This window comes from Chlamydotis macqueenii, chromosome 13, assembly GCF_036417535.1.
Source record: "Chlamydotis macqueenii isolate bChlMac1 chromosome 13, bChlMac1.mat, whole genome shotgun sequence".
In the NCBI taxonomy this organism is placed as follows: Eukaryota; Metazoa; Chordata; class Aves; order Otidiformes; family Otididae; genus Chlamydotis; species Chlamydotis macqueenii.
In genome coordinates, this window is record NC_141568.1 from 10,116,337 (window position 1) to 10,133,067 (window position 16,731).

The 16,731-nt window shown below is 39.7% G+C and overlaps 1 protein-coding gene across 1 annotated transcript; it reads left to right on the forward strand.

Moving 5' to 3' along the window:
• Positions 1 to 927: 927 nt before the first annotated feature.
• LOC147599090 (fatty acyl-CoA hydrolase precursor, medium chain-like) lies at positions 928 to 9,848 on the forward strand. Its single transcript, XM_086758279.1, has 13 exons — positions 928 to 1,000; positions 1,761 to 1,965; positions 2,526 to 2,670; positions 3,115 to 3,248; positions 3,585 to 3,738; positions 4,642 to 4,743; positions 5,413 to 5,517; positions 6,462 to 6,602; positions 6,683 to 6,769; positions 7,769 to 7,916; positions 8,131 to 8,262; positions 8,558 to 8,630; positions 9,091 to 9,848. The coding sequence occupies exons 1-13, from the start codon at positions 928 to 930 to the stop codon at positions 9,263 to 9,265; spliced, it is 1,674 nt and encodes a 557-aa protein (XP_086614405.1). The 3' UTR covers positions 9,266 to 9,848.
• Positions 9,849 to 16,731: the final 6,883 nt, after the last annotated feature.

Below are 16,731 nucleotides of genomic sequence, written 5' to 3' on the forward strand. Positions count from 1 at the left end.
CTTGGGCAAGAGCTACTTAGCCTTGCCAAAAAAAAAAAAAAAAAAAAAAGGCAGAGCCCAAAGCTTACATAAAACTAACACAACCTCTTAGTTACTATGGGCAGAAAATGTATTTTATTTGTATTCAGCTCTTCCTTCCCTCTTTTTCATATCATGCTCCAAAGATAGATGTGAGTTCACACAAGAGGCCATAAACCCTCCTGATTTTTCAGAGGCATTAAATGTATAGATACCACCCAAATCCTTTAATACTGTTGCCACAAGACAAAAGCTGTAAAATCCTCTCTTCAGCGTTGCAAAAGTCATTTACTGTGTTAGATACCAAACAGACATTCCTGAGTGACAGGTGGAGGATCCACCCTGCAGGAAAAGCTGAGGTTTTTCTACTACTGCTTTTGTCAAAAAATATCCTGTGTGAGAATAAAAATCCCTCAACTTTTACTTCAGCAGAAACACATTTTTCAGGAGTATTGTTTTGGATTTTGCTCTTTGTGGCTATATTGTGTGTTCCCTACATTGACATATTAATACTAAAGTGAAGTAAACAGCTGTAGTAAAGTAAAAGTGTAGTTCCCTTCCTGGTCTGTTCACTGCGTAGTGTAAGGAAATCCTAACTTCATTGTAAATGATGGCGGTGTTACAGCAGCAGGAGAAGCCTCCTGGTGTAACAGGAGACTGTTTTCAAAGCATTTTAAAGCACACAGTTGATGCCTGAGGTTTTGAGTAGGATTTAGAAGGAGCACTAGGGAGCTGGTGTGAACCTTGCAGGTCTCGCTGTCCCTGTGCGCTCCCGCTGGCCCACAGCCAGCTGGGCTCACAGCTAGAGTACGGCTTTTCCCCATGAGCGTTTGCCTTGCATAACAGTTGCACCTCTCAGAGTATATAAGGCAGCGCACTGAGGAAGTAAATATGTGACTAGCTCGCAAAATGGCCACGGGAAAGGACACATTGCTGCTGTCCTTGCTTCTCACCATTGGAGTCACAGCGCTTGTAGCTACCGGTAAGGTTCAGAAGTGTTTTTTCCTATTGCTTTCTGTAGGGAGACAGAGCACGTGTGCAGCTTGCTCACCTAGGGGAACCCCAGCTTTGTTGGAGGACCTGAGCACCCAACCTTGCTGCGTAGAAATTGAGTCTGAATAGCAAATAGTTCTTAATACTGTGTCTGCTTGCAGTTATTTGTCTTTTTTTGCAAAGAGCACAATGAAAGTCCTGTCCCAAAATCTTGTCTGCTGAGGCAGGGCAGACCACTGAACCGCATTTGTAATTTGGTGTTGAGAACTTTCACACCAATCTGAAAACTAACCTTACCTGAAAGTTAAGAGTACTTGTTTAGGCCAGACTATTCTCAGGTATGTTGGAAGCTTTTCCTTTGGGCTGTACGTACTATCAAGGGTCCCAAATACAGTTTGTGTATTCACGGATCTTTTCTTAAAAAAGGAAATGCCTTTTCTTAAGGAGAGCAATCTATTGGACTTTCAACTAACAACCTAAAAGGATTAAGATCCAGATGCAATTACTGATGTGTGTGGATAGTAAGAGAATACTTAAGCCATACCTGAGGGAGATTATACGTACAAGCCGATCAGAACGAAGGCAGAAATAATGTCAGCTATACTCGTTAGAGTTTGTTGAAGCCTTATGTATGAAAATCAATAGTTTAAGCAAAGAGAAGGTGTATATTTAACTAGGTAAAGCTCTTAGAAATCTGGCAATTACTCAGAAATAGATCAATTATGTGATTTTGTGCTCACATCCCCCAGGACAAAAAGCAGAGCAACCAGAAGTGGTGACCAAATACGGGAGTGTCCGAGGATACCAATTCAAAGTCGATGCAGCTGAGAGGAGTGTAAATGTCTTTTTGGGACTTCCTTTTGCTAAGCCTCCCGTTGGACCACTGAGGTTTTCTGAACCCCAGCCACCAGAGCCCTGGGAAGGTGTCAGAGACGCCACTTCCTACCCACCAATGTAAGACAATGACAAAACCATTGATCTTTTTTAGTAGTTTAGATTATATGCAGTTCCAGGACACCGATGTACCAGGCAATGAAAAGTCACAGAGATAAGTTCCCTGGGGCCATCTCGTTGCCACCTGCAACTGTTAAAATGGATGCATTTCTAAAGACGTCTTTTATAAACTGCTTGCTGAGTGCCTCAAGCCAAATACCTACTGTTACAATATAAAAAGCTATTGAAGATGTAAAATAATTAATTAGTGTTTTCATTGAAGTAACTGATAGTTACATATGTATTTGCAGGTACATTTCCACAATATTTTGAAACATGCAATGTCACTGGGTACTGCTGTAGGCTATGGCTCCTTTTCACAGATCTCCTTAATGCCAGGTCAAAAGAAGAAAGTATATTAAAAGGGAAAAAATACTGTATGTTTTCTGTTGCCAACAATCTAGAAATCCACTAGAGATTGGTTTCTGGTTTGCACTTTGTTGTGGAAGTACAAAAAAGCCACACTTTGTGGCTTTGAGGTTTTATTATTTCTGTTGCTTGTTATTTTTTTATTTATTCAGGTGTCTACAGGATAAAGTACAAGGACAGTATTTTTCGGATATGATTACTAATAGGAAAGAAAAAGTTCCTCTCCAAGTGTCCGAAGATTGCTTATACCTGAATGTGTATACACCCATTTCTGCAGAAAAAGAGGAGAAGCTGCCTGTAAGAAAATCATAAAACCTCTAGCAAAGTTATTTCACAGCAAACCTTTGACCTGTATTATATGCAGACTTGCAGGTGCGGTTTTGGGATGATGATCAAGTTACGTACTTTGCCCCACTAAGTACTTGCTGAGGTTTAAAAGATACACAAAATCCTATTTTACAAATAAAATTTTATTGCCATTTTAGCTGAGTAATGTTTGATTTCCTCTAAATAATCTGTGAAAAGTCACGGGGCACTGGTACAATGTAAGTATTTGATAGAATCCGTGCCATTTATGTGAGACTGCAGGCCTCGTATTCAAAAGACTTCTACCATTTGTGCAATGTAATCTGAAAAAGTCAGGAGTGAAACAGCACAAAATATTCCCTTTTGGTTTATATTCAGTTGTTATGATGGGGAGCTCTTATCTGTGCTAGGTTGTTTCTGGTTTTGTCTTTCCAGGTCTTTGTCTGGATCCACGGAGGTGGCTTATTTTCTGGAGCAGCTTCATCGTACGATGGTTCAGCATTAGCGGCCTTTGACAATGTGGTGGTTGTAACAATTCAGTACAGATTAGGTATTCTTGGATATTTTAGGTAAGATATTTTATCTCAGATTTTGTGAAGTGACTTCCAAAACGATGTGTGCAAAGCCTTTGTGAAGAGATGTGCAGAATACTTGGTTATGCAAAGAGCTATTCATTTTGTAATTACATCTGCAACCGTTGGGAACGATTTACAAGTCCCAGCTCAGCGTCTAAGTCTATTCTTGTTTGATTGCTACTCTCAATGCTTTCTGAGCCATTTATTTTTCAGTTGCACAGAGAAGCTCTGTGTAGAGAATGGCAGCTGATTTCTTATACCATGGATTCTACTTTTCTCTGCCTTTTTTCTTGCATTGAGCATTTACACAAATCTATTCTTTCTCTGCAGCACTAGTGATAAGCATGCTCGAGGTAACTGGGGGTATTTGGATCAAGTAGCAGCTCTTCACTGGATTCAGGAGAACATCATACGTTTTGGAGGAGATCCAGGATCCGTCACTATCGTTGGAGAATCTGCAGGAGGAATCAGCGTTTCTGCTCTTGTAAGTTCACAGTAATATTGTATTTTGATTACTTAAGAAAAAACAACCACCATCCACATTCATTTTTAGTACCTGCATGAAAAGTCAGTGAGAGAGGAGGGATGGTTTTGTAGTAAATGAAACATCACCTTGCTCTATAATACGATGTGATATCAACATGGCTTCCGATGGATGAAAATGTTCTTTTCGTACCCAAGTCTTGTAGTTCAGACACAAAGTGTTATTCCTCAGCTACTGAGTTGCATGCTGGGGCTGAGGAGTTGCAGTGCCAAAACCCCCAAAATTTATCCTTGTGAGAAATGTCCTTTAAGAGGATGTATTGCCCATTTCCGCTTTGCTTTGACAGTCACTTGTGCAAAGTAACCGAGGTGAATAGTCATGATGTCTAGACAAAACTAGACGTGCATTTTGTAACCCAGCGATGATGTAAAATTATTACATCAACACTGAGCACATTGGCTAAGAGGTTCTTCTTCTCCAGTCTCTCTCAGTTTGGTAGACATCACACAGTGAAACCAGGGTTCAGTGATACATGTGACAAAAATTCCTGTTTCCTAAGCTCCTGCCCTCTGGCCAATATTTCTTTATTCCCCTTCTGTGGCCCAACCAGACTACCTTGGACACAGTCATATTCAATCCATATCTGGCTTGCAGTGTAGTTCCATGAAGTCTTGGAAGCAAGGTGCTATGGGAGGGGAAAAGGCAGGCATGAGCTCCTTACCTCTGACAGTGCTGCCAAAGTCCTTGGCATAGCTAACTATGATCAGAGGCTACAGAATAACAGTCTTCTGACAGTTGTTTCCAAAATGTTTCAAATGGCAATTCTTGATAGTGAAATTCTAAGTTAATAGTCAGAACATAATGCTTGTCATGCTTGTAATGCTTACTCATGCTTTTTTACAGGTCTTATCTCCCCTGGCAAAGGGCTTGTTCCATAAGGCCATTTCAGAGAGTGGTACTGCAATCAGTCTTTTGTTCACTGACCAACCTGAGGAGGAAGCAAAAGTGGGTATTTTGGGTTATTTTTAATTATGTTTCCAGATAGTTTTGCATATCTTAAACAATTTATTCCAAAATGTAAAACCAGAATTTTTTTTCTTGTGAAACTACAACCACAGTCATTAAGGACACTATTTCTGTGTGCAAAAAATACATGTTTAATGATGCTTTGCTTTTACAATACCCAAATATGCCTGAGCATGTGAAAGACTAAGGAAGTGAAGAGAGGAGGCAGGGAAGAATTGTGAAATGTAAAGGAATACTATAACATGTACTGTCTTCAAGAGAAATTGAGCTCCACCCAAAAAGACATAATCAAGAGTGGTATAATGTGTAACCATCTACATGGTTCTATTCTGACTGTGCATCACTCTCACTCCTTTATGTCATCTTGCCCTCTCAGCCCAGCATGTTATTTGCTAGAATGACTATCTTGGTCTATTTCTATATCAAAATATTTTGGAGGTATATGTTTTGTTTTTCTGCTCAGCCCACAGCGGGAAGGGTTATGAGGGCTTCCTGTTCTCTACCTCTGCAGCTGAAACATGTCTGGCTTCAACGATCCTTGTGCAGAAGTTTAGACTCCCCCTGTGCTGGACTCTCAGGCTCGGTGGCACACAGAGCCTTCTGCAGGAAGTATATGAAGAAGTGAGTGTTTGTTTTTTTTGATTGCAGAGAATTGCCATTGCCTCCGGCTGTGAAAAATCCAATTCAGCTGCAATAGTTGAATGCTTAAGAGAAAAAACAGAAGAAGAGATAGTACAGATAGCACTAAAAATGGTAGGTGAAATTTTACTTCTGGCATTTAAAAGACGTTTCAAGTTCTATCAGAACAGAGTATGCTATTTGTGGGTTGTAATATTAGGAGAACTTGAAGTGAATGTAACATCTGACCTTCTTGGCCTTTTCAGGGTTTGACAACGCTGTGGTTATGCTATACCTCGCTTGAAATATGTGAACAGGTCACTTCCCCTTCATTCTGCAGGGACTTTGAACTACTTGTGTTTTGCTGTCATGCTCTAACAGAGGAAGGAAAAGAGTGTATGCAATGTCCCAGTTTCTCCTGGAGATCCTGAAAATTAATTAATATAATATATTATATGCTACTTAAAATTTCTTGTCATAGTGCTGGCTTTCACGTTGCTCTGCAGTTTCAACACAGAAGTTAGTTTTTCCACTACTGCTCCACACATCCATAATAAGGGATGTAAATTGGATGTCATCACCTATTTTTCACAAACATTAAAAATATAATGTTAATCTTAACACAATCTTCTCCCTAATGCAGAAAATCATAGGATTATAGAATGGTTGGGGTTGGAAGGGACCTTAAAGATCATCTAGTTCCAACCCCCCTTGCCATCGGCAAGGACACCTTCCCCTCGACCAGGTCGCTCAGAGCCCCGTCCAACATGGCCTTTGAACGCTTCCAGGGATGGGGCATCCACAGCTTCTCTGGGCCACCTGTTCCAGTGCCTCACCACCCTCACACTAAATCATTTCTTTCTTATGTCTAACGTAAACCTACTCTCTTCCAGTTTAAAGCCATTAAACACTAAACTTGTCAGAGAAAATTTAAAGGTGGTTTGAATACTATTACTTCTTATATTTTTACTTGGCACTTAATTTATTTTGCTTTGGAACTACAGTAAAAATCTGAAATCTTTTTCTAGAAGCAAAATTTGTGTATTAATGAAGCTTTCTTTTTTTTTTTTTCTCTCTAGCCTCAACAGTTCATCAGTTCAACTGCAGATGGTGTATTTTTTCCAAAGAGTCCCAGGCAATTACTATCTGAAAAAGCAATCAATGAAGCCCCATATATAATAGGAGTAAACAGCTGCGAATTTGGATGGGGAATTCCTTCGGTAAAATATTATTTATATATTTATATACCATTTTGTTACTATAATATTTTCTAATAAATATGATTCTCTGTATCATACAGATAATGAAATTTCCTTCTTACACGGATGGTCTGGATGAAGACGTTGCACGTCAAGTTTTACAGAGCTCCTTAGCAATACCACTTAAGGTAAGAGACGATTTTCAGAATAACCCAGAGCTGCTTCTTCACTGGTCTGGTTCTAGATTTGTACTCCTGGAGGGGTATGTTTTAGAGGCAAACTTTGTTCTGTTTGCCAGCTTCCTACCATGGGGCAGTAATGGGCAGCAGACGTGATGCCAGTGGCAACTGAAAATACACTGCAAATTTCTATCCTAAATGCCACTCTTTTTTAAAGGGAGTTCTGTGGAAATCCAGGAGTGATTCAGGTACCTAAATACAGATCTCTTGTGACATTTTAGATAGCCAAGTTATGCAAGACACGCATGGTACTAGCAAGTATGACACAAGACCCGTAGAACACACCGTTGTGAAGCAGTAGCTAAAGACTAGAAAGGATGACCCGAGATGTTTAAAATGGCACTGAGACGCCTATGTTTACGTATCTTGAGTTTTTGCTTCTCTGTAATTTTACAAACCTCTTAGCCTTCTGGTTCCTTTGTGATCTCCTGAAACTACTAAATATAGAAAAATGCAGATTAACAGGTAAGAATTAAGGACTTTATAAAGATGGCCGGTGCTTGCGTTGGATCATTCAGTGTCACAGACATCCGTCATGAACTTGGAAAGGCAGAGCCCAGGCTTGTTCTGAGAGGGAGTAAAGTATGGCCATCTACAACAAGAAATTAATTTTGTGAAATCCAACAGGATGTCTTTTCTCTTAGGAGGGTTATTTCCACAGAAGTGAGAACAGACTACCGTATCTATCGGCATCACTGACTGATGTTTATCTAAAGATGTTTGATCTTTAGATCGTGCAAACCTCTTTCCCTGAGAACATCTATATCCGGTAGCTGTGTAACTCCCAGTTCTGAGCTCTGAGCCACGCTCTGGCGCAGCTGAGGATTTTCTCTGAAAGAACGTAACGTTTGGGGCTTAGCCAGGGACACGCAGACGGCACACTCAGTTAGTGCTGTTACTCTTCATAATATTCACCGTCATTCTAAGTATTTCTGCTGTTCGTTTCAGAGTGTTACTTCTCAAGTTGTTGATCGAGTATACAAGGAATACATAGGGAAGGCAGCAACCCGTGCTCAGGTGCGAGATGGCCTTCTGGATGCACTAGGAGACTCTTGGTTTGTTCTTCCAGCCATTGAAGTGGCTAGATACCACAGAGGTGAGTCTCTAATTCAGCAGCTATTAGAAGAAATTTAGAATTCCATCTAAATGGAACTCAGATGTGTTTGTGGACTGTATGCATCACACTTGTTTATCCAAAGAACTGATAGTGTTTTCAGTTTATCAAAAGAGCTTGTAATGAAAGTTTATCCTCTTTGGTGGCAGGTACCTTCAACTCTCAAACTAACCCTCCTCTGTATATCTTCTACTAGATGCTGGCAACCCAGTCTACTTTTATGAATTTCAGCATCGACCAAGTTCAGCAAACGGTGTTGTACCAGAGTTTGTAAAAGCAGATCATGCAGATGAGATTGCCTTTGTCTTTGGAAAGCCGTTCTTAGCGGGTGAAGTATTCCTTTCAAAACAACATGATTATTAATTTTGCTTACTGTAGGGCTTTTAGAATAGACTTTTCCTCTTAGAAACACTGAAATCCACAGAAGCTTTTTCTGTCTTTAGTAGCAGTTACTAGTCACAAAATTATTCATCTGCCGTTCTCTCCTAGAGCTCTGCTCAGGTAAAACTCCCATAGCTCAGAGCAACAAGTAGAGCTGATTAAAGTTCATTTGAATTTATATAGCTGCTACTTTTTTCAGTTCTTCAGTTTTTAATGTTGCCATTTCAACTCTCACTTTGCAGGGAATGCTACGGAAGAAGAAAATCAACTTAGCAGAACTGTTATGAAATACTGGACTAACTTTGCTAGAAATGGGTGAGAACCATAATGCTAATTACAGCTCAAGTTTTGTCTGTACTGTTAAACGTAACAGCAATATTAAACATAACAACGTGGCTATTAAACGTAACAGCAATACTTACATGGTGGTTCCTACAAACTTGGCAGAATTTAAGATAAATATTGAAGCAAATTATTTCTATTCTTGATGATTGCAAGAAAAACCTTTTAAATGAACCTGCAGACCAACAAAGAAAAAAAATTCCAAGAGCTATTACTTCCTCTGCAATGGAGTTTTAGATCCTAAAGTAATGGCAATTATTAAATGTTTGCTATTCCACTGATGAGCATTTTGATAAAAAAACATCCAACTCTTCAGGTACTAGAACCACAAAACCTGAGCTCTTGTTGGTTTTCTGAAATGCTCTCAGCTTGAGCAGTCAGAGCACAACAGATAGGCCAATGGAAAGCTAACTTTTTATTACATTATTTCCAGAAATCCCAACGGAGAAGGCTTGGTCCACTGGCCTCAGTATGATCTGGAGGAAAGGTACCTGGAAATAGATCTAATGCAAAAGGCTGCAAAGAAATTGAAAGAAGGCAAAATGGAGTTTTGGATACAGCTGACAAAACAAGTGGTCAATCAAAGGGGAGAACGCACAGATTTATAAGAATTGTGGAGGGTACAGTTTGCTTTTCAAACCCGCAGTAAAGTCAAAGAAGATTAGTTTGACAGGATGTAGAGTTTAAAAATAACCTTCTGGCTCCCTATTTTGTAATCTGTTGTCATGCTCACTGTGAAAGGAGAGAATCAAGGGAAATTTGGAATGTTTGTGGGACTAAAAATTACCATTTAACGAAGCAAGCAGAAAAAGTCCACAATCTTTCAGGCTCAAAAAGACCATGGGATCTGCTCAGTGGATATCAAAACTGGATAATGCTCCTGCGAGAAGAAGGAATGAGGAAAACAGACAAATATATTGAAATCTGGAAGAAAGTATCTACACAGAATATGTAATAAGTGTCAGAATATGTCATATGCTTATTCCCCTCTTGTTTTCAGAATTGTCAGTTGTTATTCTTACAGCCTCTTTCTGCTGTCTTTAATTGGAAATAGCTTGTAGGGAGCAGAGCATTCATCACAAAACATCCGTGAGATGGACTTGACATCGCACAAATGAGGACAGAAAATCTGCACTAGTTTTCTTGTTTTGTAAACAGTTACAAATAAATGTTGCTTTTGATTTTTTGGAACTTCCTTTTCTTTTACTTAACTGATACAGGCTAATTCCAAGACGTTAAATTACACTTGAGAAGCCAGATATGAATTTTCCATCTTTCTTTGCAGGACCTGAGTCTCAAGGCTCTAGGGTTTTTACAGACTACTGTGTGGTGTGCTTATCTGTTCTTCAGCCCTTCCTGGCAAAGAATTCTCAGTTCACTGGCTGGAGGGACGAGGCGTTCACTAAGACAGAGGGGAGACCAAAGTATGATGTTTTTCACTGCATGTTGTCAGCTCAGCATTGTCCGTGGGCCCACAAAGGGAAGACTGGCTGACATGAAAAGCATGTATCCGCAGTCTTCCTCCTTTCAAGGGTGCTAGCAGCTGTGACCACATTTTTGGCATATCTGGAATGCTACAGGGCACACAAGTAGCGGAGTGGCTTTTTTGCAAAGTTACATGACAAGCAAGATACACTTGCCAGGCACAAAAGAAGACAGAATGTAAGCATCCAAGAATCTGTAACAACTCTACTCGCAACAATAAGCAAACAGGAAGAAATTAGCTCGAACTATCCACTTAACCGGTGTGAATCTCACCCTCTCATCTCCCACAGTGTCCCACAGTCTGGGGGTACTCTTCCCAGGAGGGGCCGTCACAGTGACACATTGGCAGCCCAAGTTCCTGCCTGCAGCTGTTGATTTCTTGAGGATGTCTTCTCCCTCCTTAGCTTTGGGTTCACTTGGGCTTCCTTTTGCACATTGGTGGACCTCGAGCAGTGTCATCTTTACTGAGCTTCTGCCTGGCTATCCCCTTTTGTGCCTTTTCCCCGTAACTTGCAAAACACACTAGTTGTTCCCACTACTTGCCAAAACCCATCTTGAAGTAACAGCCAATTGTAGCAAGTGTTCAACCATACTGTTAGTTCTGTCACGCACTTTTTAATGTGGCATGTGGGGCCCACTGGGAATTTTATTCCTTCCCCGTTTTGATCTGGAATAGCCATTAACTCTGTTATTGGTTGGTTTGTGGAATCAGTGCTTCTGTCCTTGGAGGTTCACAAAAATCACTCTCTTAAACAAGACAGAAAAAATTACATGTTTGTGAATGGAAAAGTGAGCCCTGTCATTTTATCAGGCACATATGATAACAAAGTCGTTTATGACTGTGTGAGGAGAAGTGTTCTGTCCATCTGTCTACTTTAAAACCCCAAATACATAGCAAGACTGGTATGCTTTCAAAAGGCTGAGAAAGGAATAATACTAGGGCCACAACAGTCACTCTGAAGCAGTAGATTCCTACATTACGCTCCAAACTGCCTTTTATTTTATACCTGTAATACTAATGGTCACTTGGTATAGTTACCCAGTTTGGCTCAAGGTAACAGTACGTATCCATTAAATACAAGTGTACGTGCTGTGCACCCGTATTTGAAGAAATTCTTAGCAGTATATTTAGTTGATAATATCCAGCAGGAACTACTGCTGTTCTGTTTTCACATTCTGTCAAAAGAACACCTAATCTTTTTTAAAAATGTATTAATTACACAGAATTTCTATAGTTGTCTGTCTAAGTCAGTGACCAAGTATGTTTGTTATGTGCCGTTCCCGCTTCTCAGGTCATCTCTCCTCTGGCCAAGGGTTTGTTCCACAGGGCTGTCTCAGAGAGTGGAGCCACAACTTGGAGAGCTGAGCGTCCTGAACAACCAGGTAAAGTAAGTAATTTTGCAATGTATGCTGTCCACGTTTTAGTAATTTTATGGTATTCAGTATTATTATTGACATTTTAATATGTAGTTTTCCACACGTTGATGCCTCCTGTGGAAAAAGAAAAGCCATTTGCAGAACGATTTATGATACTGCTCTGTTCAAACTTACAAATACTAAGTATTGTGCGTGGAACATATCTCTGGTCTTCAGCCGTGATGGAAGGAATTGGGGTTCTGCAAAATCACTTAGCTCCCTGCACAGTGTAGCTGATGGCTGTTCACTGTGACTCAGTTGCTGAAGTACTTCCCCCAGAGGATAAGTAGCGTAGTTACTGTAAGAAAATTGTCAGTCTTTTGTTACACTGATCGCAGAGAATTGCAACTACGCTGGCTGTGAAAAACCTAATTCAGCTGCAGTGGTTCAGTAAGAGATGGTAAACATAACTCTCTTGCAATCTTACTACGTAAGCCTATTTTGACCCTGTTACTCTTCCAGCGCTAAAAAGCTGGAGATAGAAACTGCTTAACAAGTCACTCTCTGTCTTGAGCATTGTCGTAGTTCAGCCCCAATGGGGACCAGACTACGCAGTCTCTCTCTCACTCCCCCCACTCTCCGAGAGAATAGGAGGAGATTTGACAAACAAAAGAAAACCAGGAAAAAAAAAACAAACACGCGGGTTGAGATTGAACAAAAAGTAAATTTAACAGTAATGACAGAAGAAAACAAGAGAGTGATGGAACACAAATACAGTACAATAGCTCACAACAGATCTCCACATCCAGTCTCTTCCAACTAGCAGGGCCTCCCTTCAGCACCCTCCTCACTTATATACTGAGCATGATGTCAGATGGGATGGAATAGCCCTTTGGCTAATTTGGGTAAATTAACCCCAGCTGTTAGCTAATTAGTTAACTATCCCAGCCATAGGGGCTACCAGCTTCAGTTCTCCACCCAGCTCAGGTAAATATTAACTCTATCCTGGCCAGAACCAGGACAAGCATTCAGCATTAAATTCTTGTGCAATACTTAAATTACATAAAAGAAACTCAGGACAAGGTCTGAAACTTAGTTACATTTGACATAATATATGCTATAACCAAAAATAGGTCGCTTGGGTGATTTCTTTAGGTCAATACTAAGAAAGCTGAATTATCTTTCCAAGCAAAACCAACGGAATCATAGAATCATAGAATAGTTTGGGTTGGGAGGGACCTTTAAAGGTCATCTAGTCCAACCCCCCTGCAAGCAGCAGAGATAACAAGTAAATAACAGGGGGGGCGGGGGGAAGGTTAAAAAAAAAGTGGAAAAAAATAGGTAAATAATGAAAGAGTACTTTTTTTTCTTCAGTATTCTGTCTTTATTGACGGTGTATTTTTCCCTAAAAATAATTTGTGCATCTCAATGTTACATCTTCTAGAGTCTGGAGCTCCTGTCTACTTCTTTGAATATCAGCATCGCCCCACTGCGTATGGGGATAGTAAACCAGAGTATGTGAAAGCTGATCATGGAGATGAAGTTGGCTTTGTCTTTGGAGGACCGTATCTGGCCGGTGATGTTCAGCTACGTAGTAAGGAATAGAACATTCAGTGTTCACTTACAAATTACTCTGGCATTATTCTGTTCAGTAGTGCTACTTCCATTGTAGTCAGACTAAAGTGCATGTATTAAGTGAGACCAAAGGATAACCCTTTCTCCTGTTAGAATTTGTTTCATTTGCTGTGTTCTCCATTCTTTCTTGTGTACAATTTCCTGTTTCTGAAGCACAATAAGTTACACATATTGTCAACAATGTAGCAAATAGGACATTTGCTAGAAAACATCACTATCATTATATCAGCGCTGATTGTGAATTTGCCAAATAGCTTTGGTTGTAAAATAAGTTGAAGGAAAGGTCAAATTAAAATTGCAGTGTATTTGGGAAGTAGGTAATCTAGGCTCTCTTCTTTTCCTGAGGAATTTAAGGCTCTCAGGCTCCAGAGAATAGGGGATTTGGTCTCTTTTGCAGGTAGTGTTCCAGTTGCATTGATATAGAGCAAGCCTTCTATTTCCAGTGTTTCATTTTCTGCAGGAAGATCTGGTGGTTATGTTAATGACTATTTTCTCCTATGACTCAATTAATATTTAAGCATTTTATTCGAAATTGAGCCAGTCCACTTGTTGTCCTTCAGTCCGGGAATGGGTTCATGCCTGGTGCACTGGAGCCAATGAGCACACAGAGCCGAGATCCACCTTCTAACCTTTAGTGCCTGTTCTGTACAGAAAGGGCTGCTAGGTGATAATGCACAAATCTAGCACACCTCTTTGGAGAGTTCGTAGGCTTTTTATATAGCTTACAACAAAGGAGAAGTTACACAAGATTTACTCATTGGTCAACTTTTAGTTACATAACTGGTGCACTTCTGCACAAGTCCTGATTATTGATTAGTTTGTTATACAAACAGGGTCAGATATTAACATATAGGATCCTCCTCCCAGGCATGTGATTTTAATCACGCTAATTACCTTTGGGTAACTAGACCATATGGAGATTCATCTTTGTTGATATCAGCTCATTCTATACCCCGTTATCTCCCATCTGCCTTTTCAGGAGGCTCTTAATTCTTCCCTCTTAGGAACACACATTGGGGAAGAATTAAGGGTCTCCTTCTAAAATTGCCTTTGCCGTGTCAGTTTGGGAATTCTGATAGGATTCTGGAAGTTCTGGTTCCTCCGGGCAGAATCCTGCATTGCTACAGTCCAAATGAATGTGCCAATCATTGAACATACAAGATACCATGTCCTCAGGAATATTATGAATCCAGCACTTTGCTTCAATTGCATATGCCTAAAACAATAATACTCAGCATGGAATATTTTCTCTCCCATGAAAGAAATTAGGAGCAATTTTTATTTTGACAAAGAAACACAGAAATTCTACTTATTTTAAGTAAATTCACTGCTTTTTTTCCTGTTTTTATTGTTGCCATTTGCACAGTAGTTCATAGTCTGTTTCAAAGCCTACATAAATGAAAGTATTTCCTTTTACTCCATTGAACTTTGGAGCAATCCAGCTATGTTGTAAAAGCATTCGTTAATCTGTTACTCAAGCCTTTTGATTTTTGCTTATATATATATTTTTAAACTTATGTTATCCTACACTAGAAAACACTATACAGTTCTTTTTCTGTTTTCTCAGTAAATTCATACTGAGAGCATTAAACCAGCAAATATTTTTCTTGATGTATTAAGATTAATTTATAATTAATAACACACTAACTAAAATTATTTTCACCTATCTGATACAATGGACAGATGTGTAACTGTATTTAAATGAATATCTGTGAAGCGTTGAGACTTGGAATGACAATTATCTTGTATCAGAATGAAAAAATATTTGCCTAGTCATGCTCTGAATATAGGGAGAATTTCAGTCCCACAAAGCTAGAATGAGATCTATGAAACTAAAGCACGTGGCCCGTTCCTGGAGGTGCAATGGACTTAAGACACATAGGTACTTTTTTTCGTTCTTCTTCTGGTTTCCAGAAAAGCTACAGGGAAACCACCTTATTTCCCTGTGCACCAAGTCCCCAACTTGTAGAATAAGGATAATTAAGCTTATGTCATTCATAAAGAGTGCTGAAATCTTCTCTTAATGGTTGCTGCATTACTAACACATGGCAGGTACGGTGCCTCTGTTGTAATCAGTAAATTGTTACAACATTTTCACAGACAGAAATGCTGCTTCTGTAGTAGTGATGTTTTGATTTCTGCCACACATAATTATTATTTTGTATTTTGTCTCACAGGTGAAGTTACAGAGGAAGAAAAGAACCTTAGTAGAACTTTGATGAAGTACTGGGCTAACTTTGCTCGAAATGGGTAAGAATCATGAGATCCATTACACATACTACTGATTTGTACTACTGCAAAGTGAATTAGCTGTTTTCTTGGTTCAGACTTATCTACTGTGATTGAATTCCCCCCTCGACTGAAAAGGGCATTCACTCTTTCTTTCTTGTTGCTTACAGAAATCCTAATGGGGAAGGTTTGACAAGCAGGTGTACAGAGTTTACTAGTACACAGTACTTCAGCCCTTGACTCCTGGGAAACCTTTATCACACAGATAACGGTAGAAGATAACTTATTCTAAGCTCCATTGCTTGTACCCCAGGCACCTGTTTCCGTACATTGCATTTCACAGTGCATACATCTATCAATACAGTTTAGACCATAATTCATAAATGTGCGGACTAATCCCAAACCAGTTTTAGTGAGATTTAATGTCATGAACTTCACTCTTGAGAAACTATATCTCCCAGAGAAAATTTGTACAGCCATCAAAATTCTGCAATGAAGTTATTGTTCACATTATTTTCTTAGAAGCTCAAATTTACAGTGTTATCTCATTTCCCAATGTATACTGTGCACTAACCGTACACTCCAAAACAGCTCGTATGCACGCTAGCGTTCACACTGTTAGCAGCATAGTGCTGCAGCATAGAGCTCAGTACAGAGGGCAGGAGTCTTCTGGTTAACAGAGGAAATGCTTAAGACACTCAGCGTGCTCTGAACGTGCACATCTGAAGCTACCTGCTAACAGTTTGCTCCCTGAGAAGTCCAGTTTAAAGCTGACCAGGATTTACCTACAAGGGCTGTAAATCACACCTGTGTAGATATATTAGGAAGGTTTGGAGTAAGTACACAAGCACAGCTGTAGTACACAGGACTACTAGGTGAATAATAAAGGTGCTGAACTAATTTAGTGACTGTGGATCTTTAGGGCCCACTTATCTGAAAACAAGAGGTGCAAGTAGGAAATTTAATCTATAGAAATGCTGATTCTGACAGCTGAGAATTCCTATGATACAAAATTGCAAAATAGCCTTTCTTGGGCAAGAGCTACTTAGCCTTGCCAAAAAAAAAAAAAAAAAAGGCAGAGCCCAAAGCTTACATAAAACTAACACAACCTCTTAGTTACTATGGGCAGAAAATGTATTTTATTTGTATTCAGCTCTTCCTTCCCTCTTTTTCATATCATGCTCCAAAGATAGATGTGAGTTCACACAAGAGGCCATAAACCCTCCTGATTTTTCAGAGGCATTAAATGTATAGATACCACCCAAATCCTTTAATACTGTTGCCACAAGACAAAAGCTGTAAAATCCTCTCTTCAGCGTTGCAAAAGTCATTTACTGTGTTAGATACCAAACAGACATTCCTGAGCGAC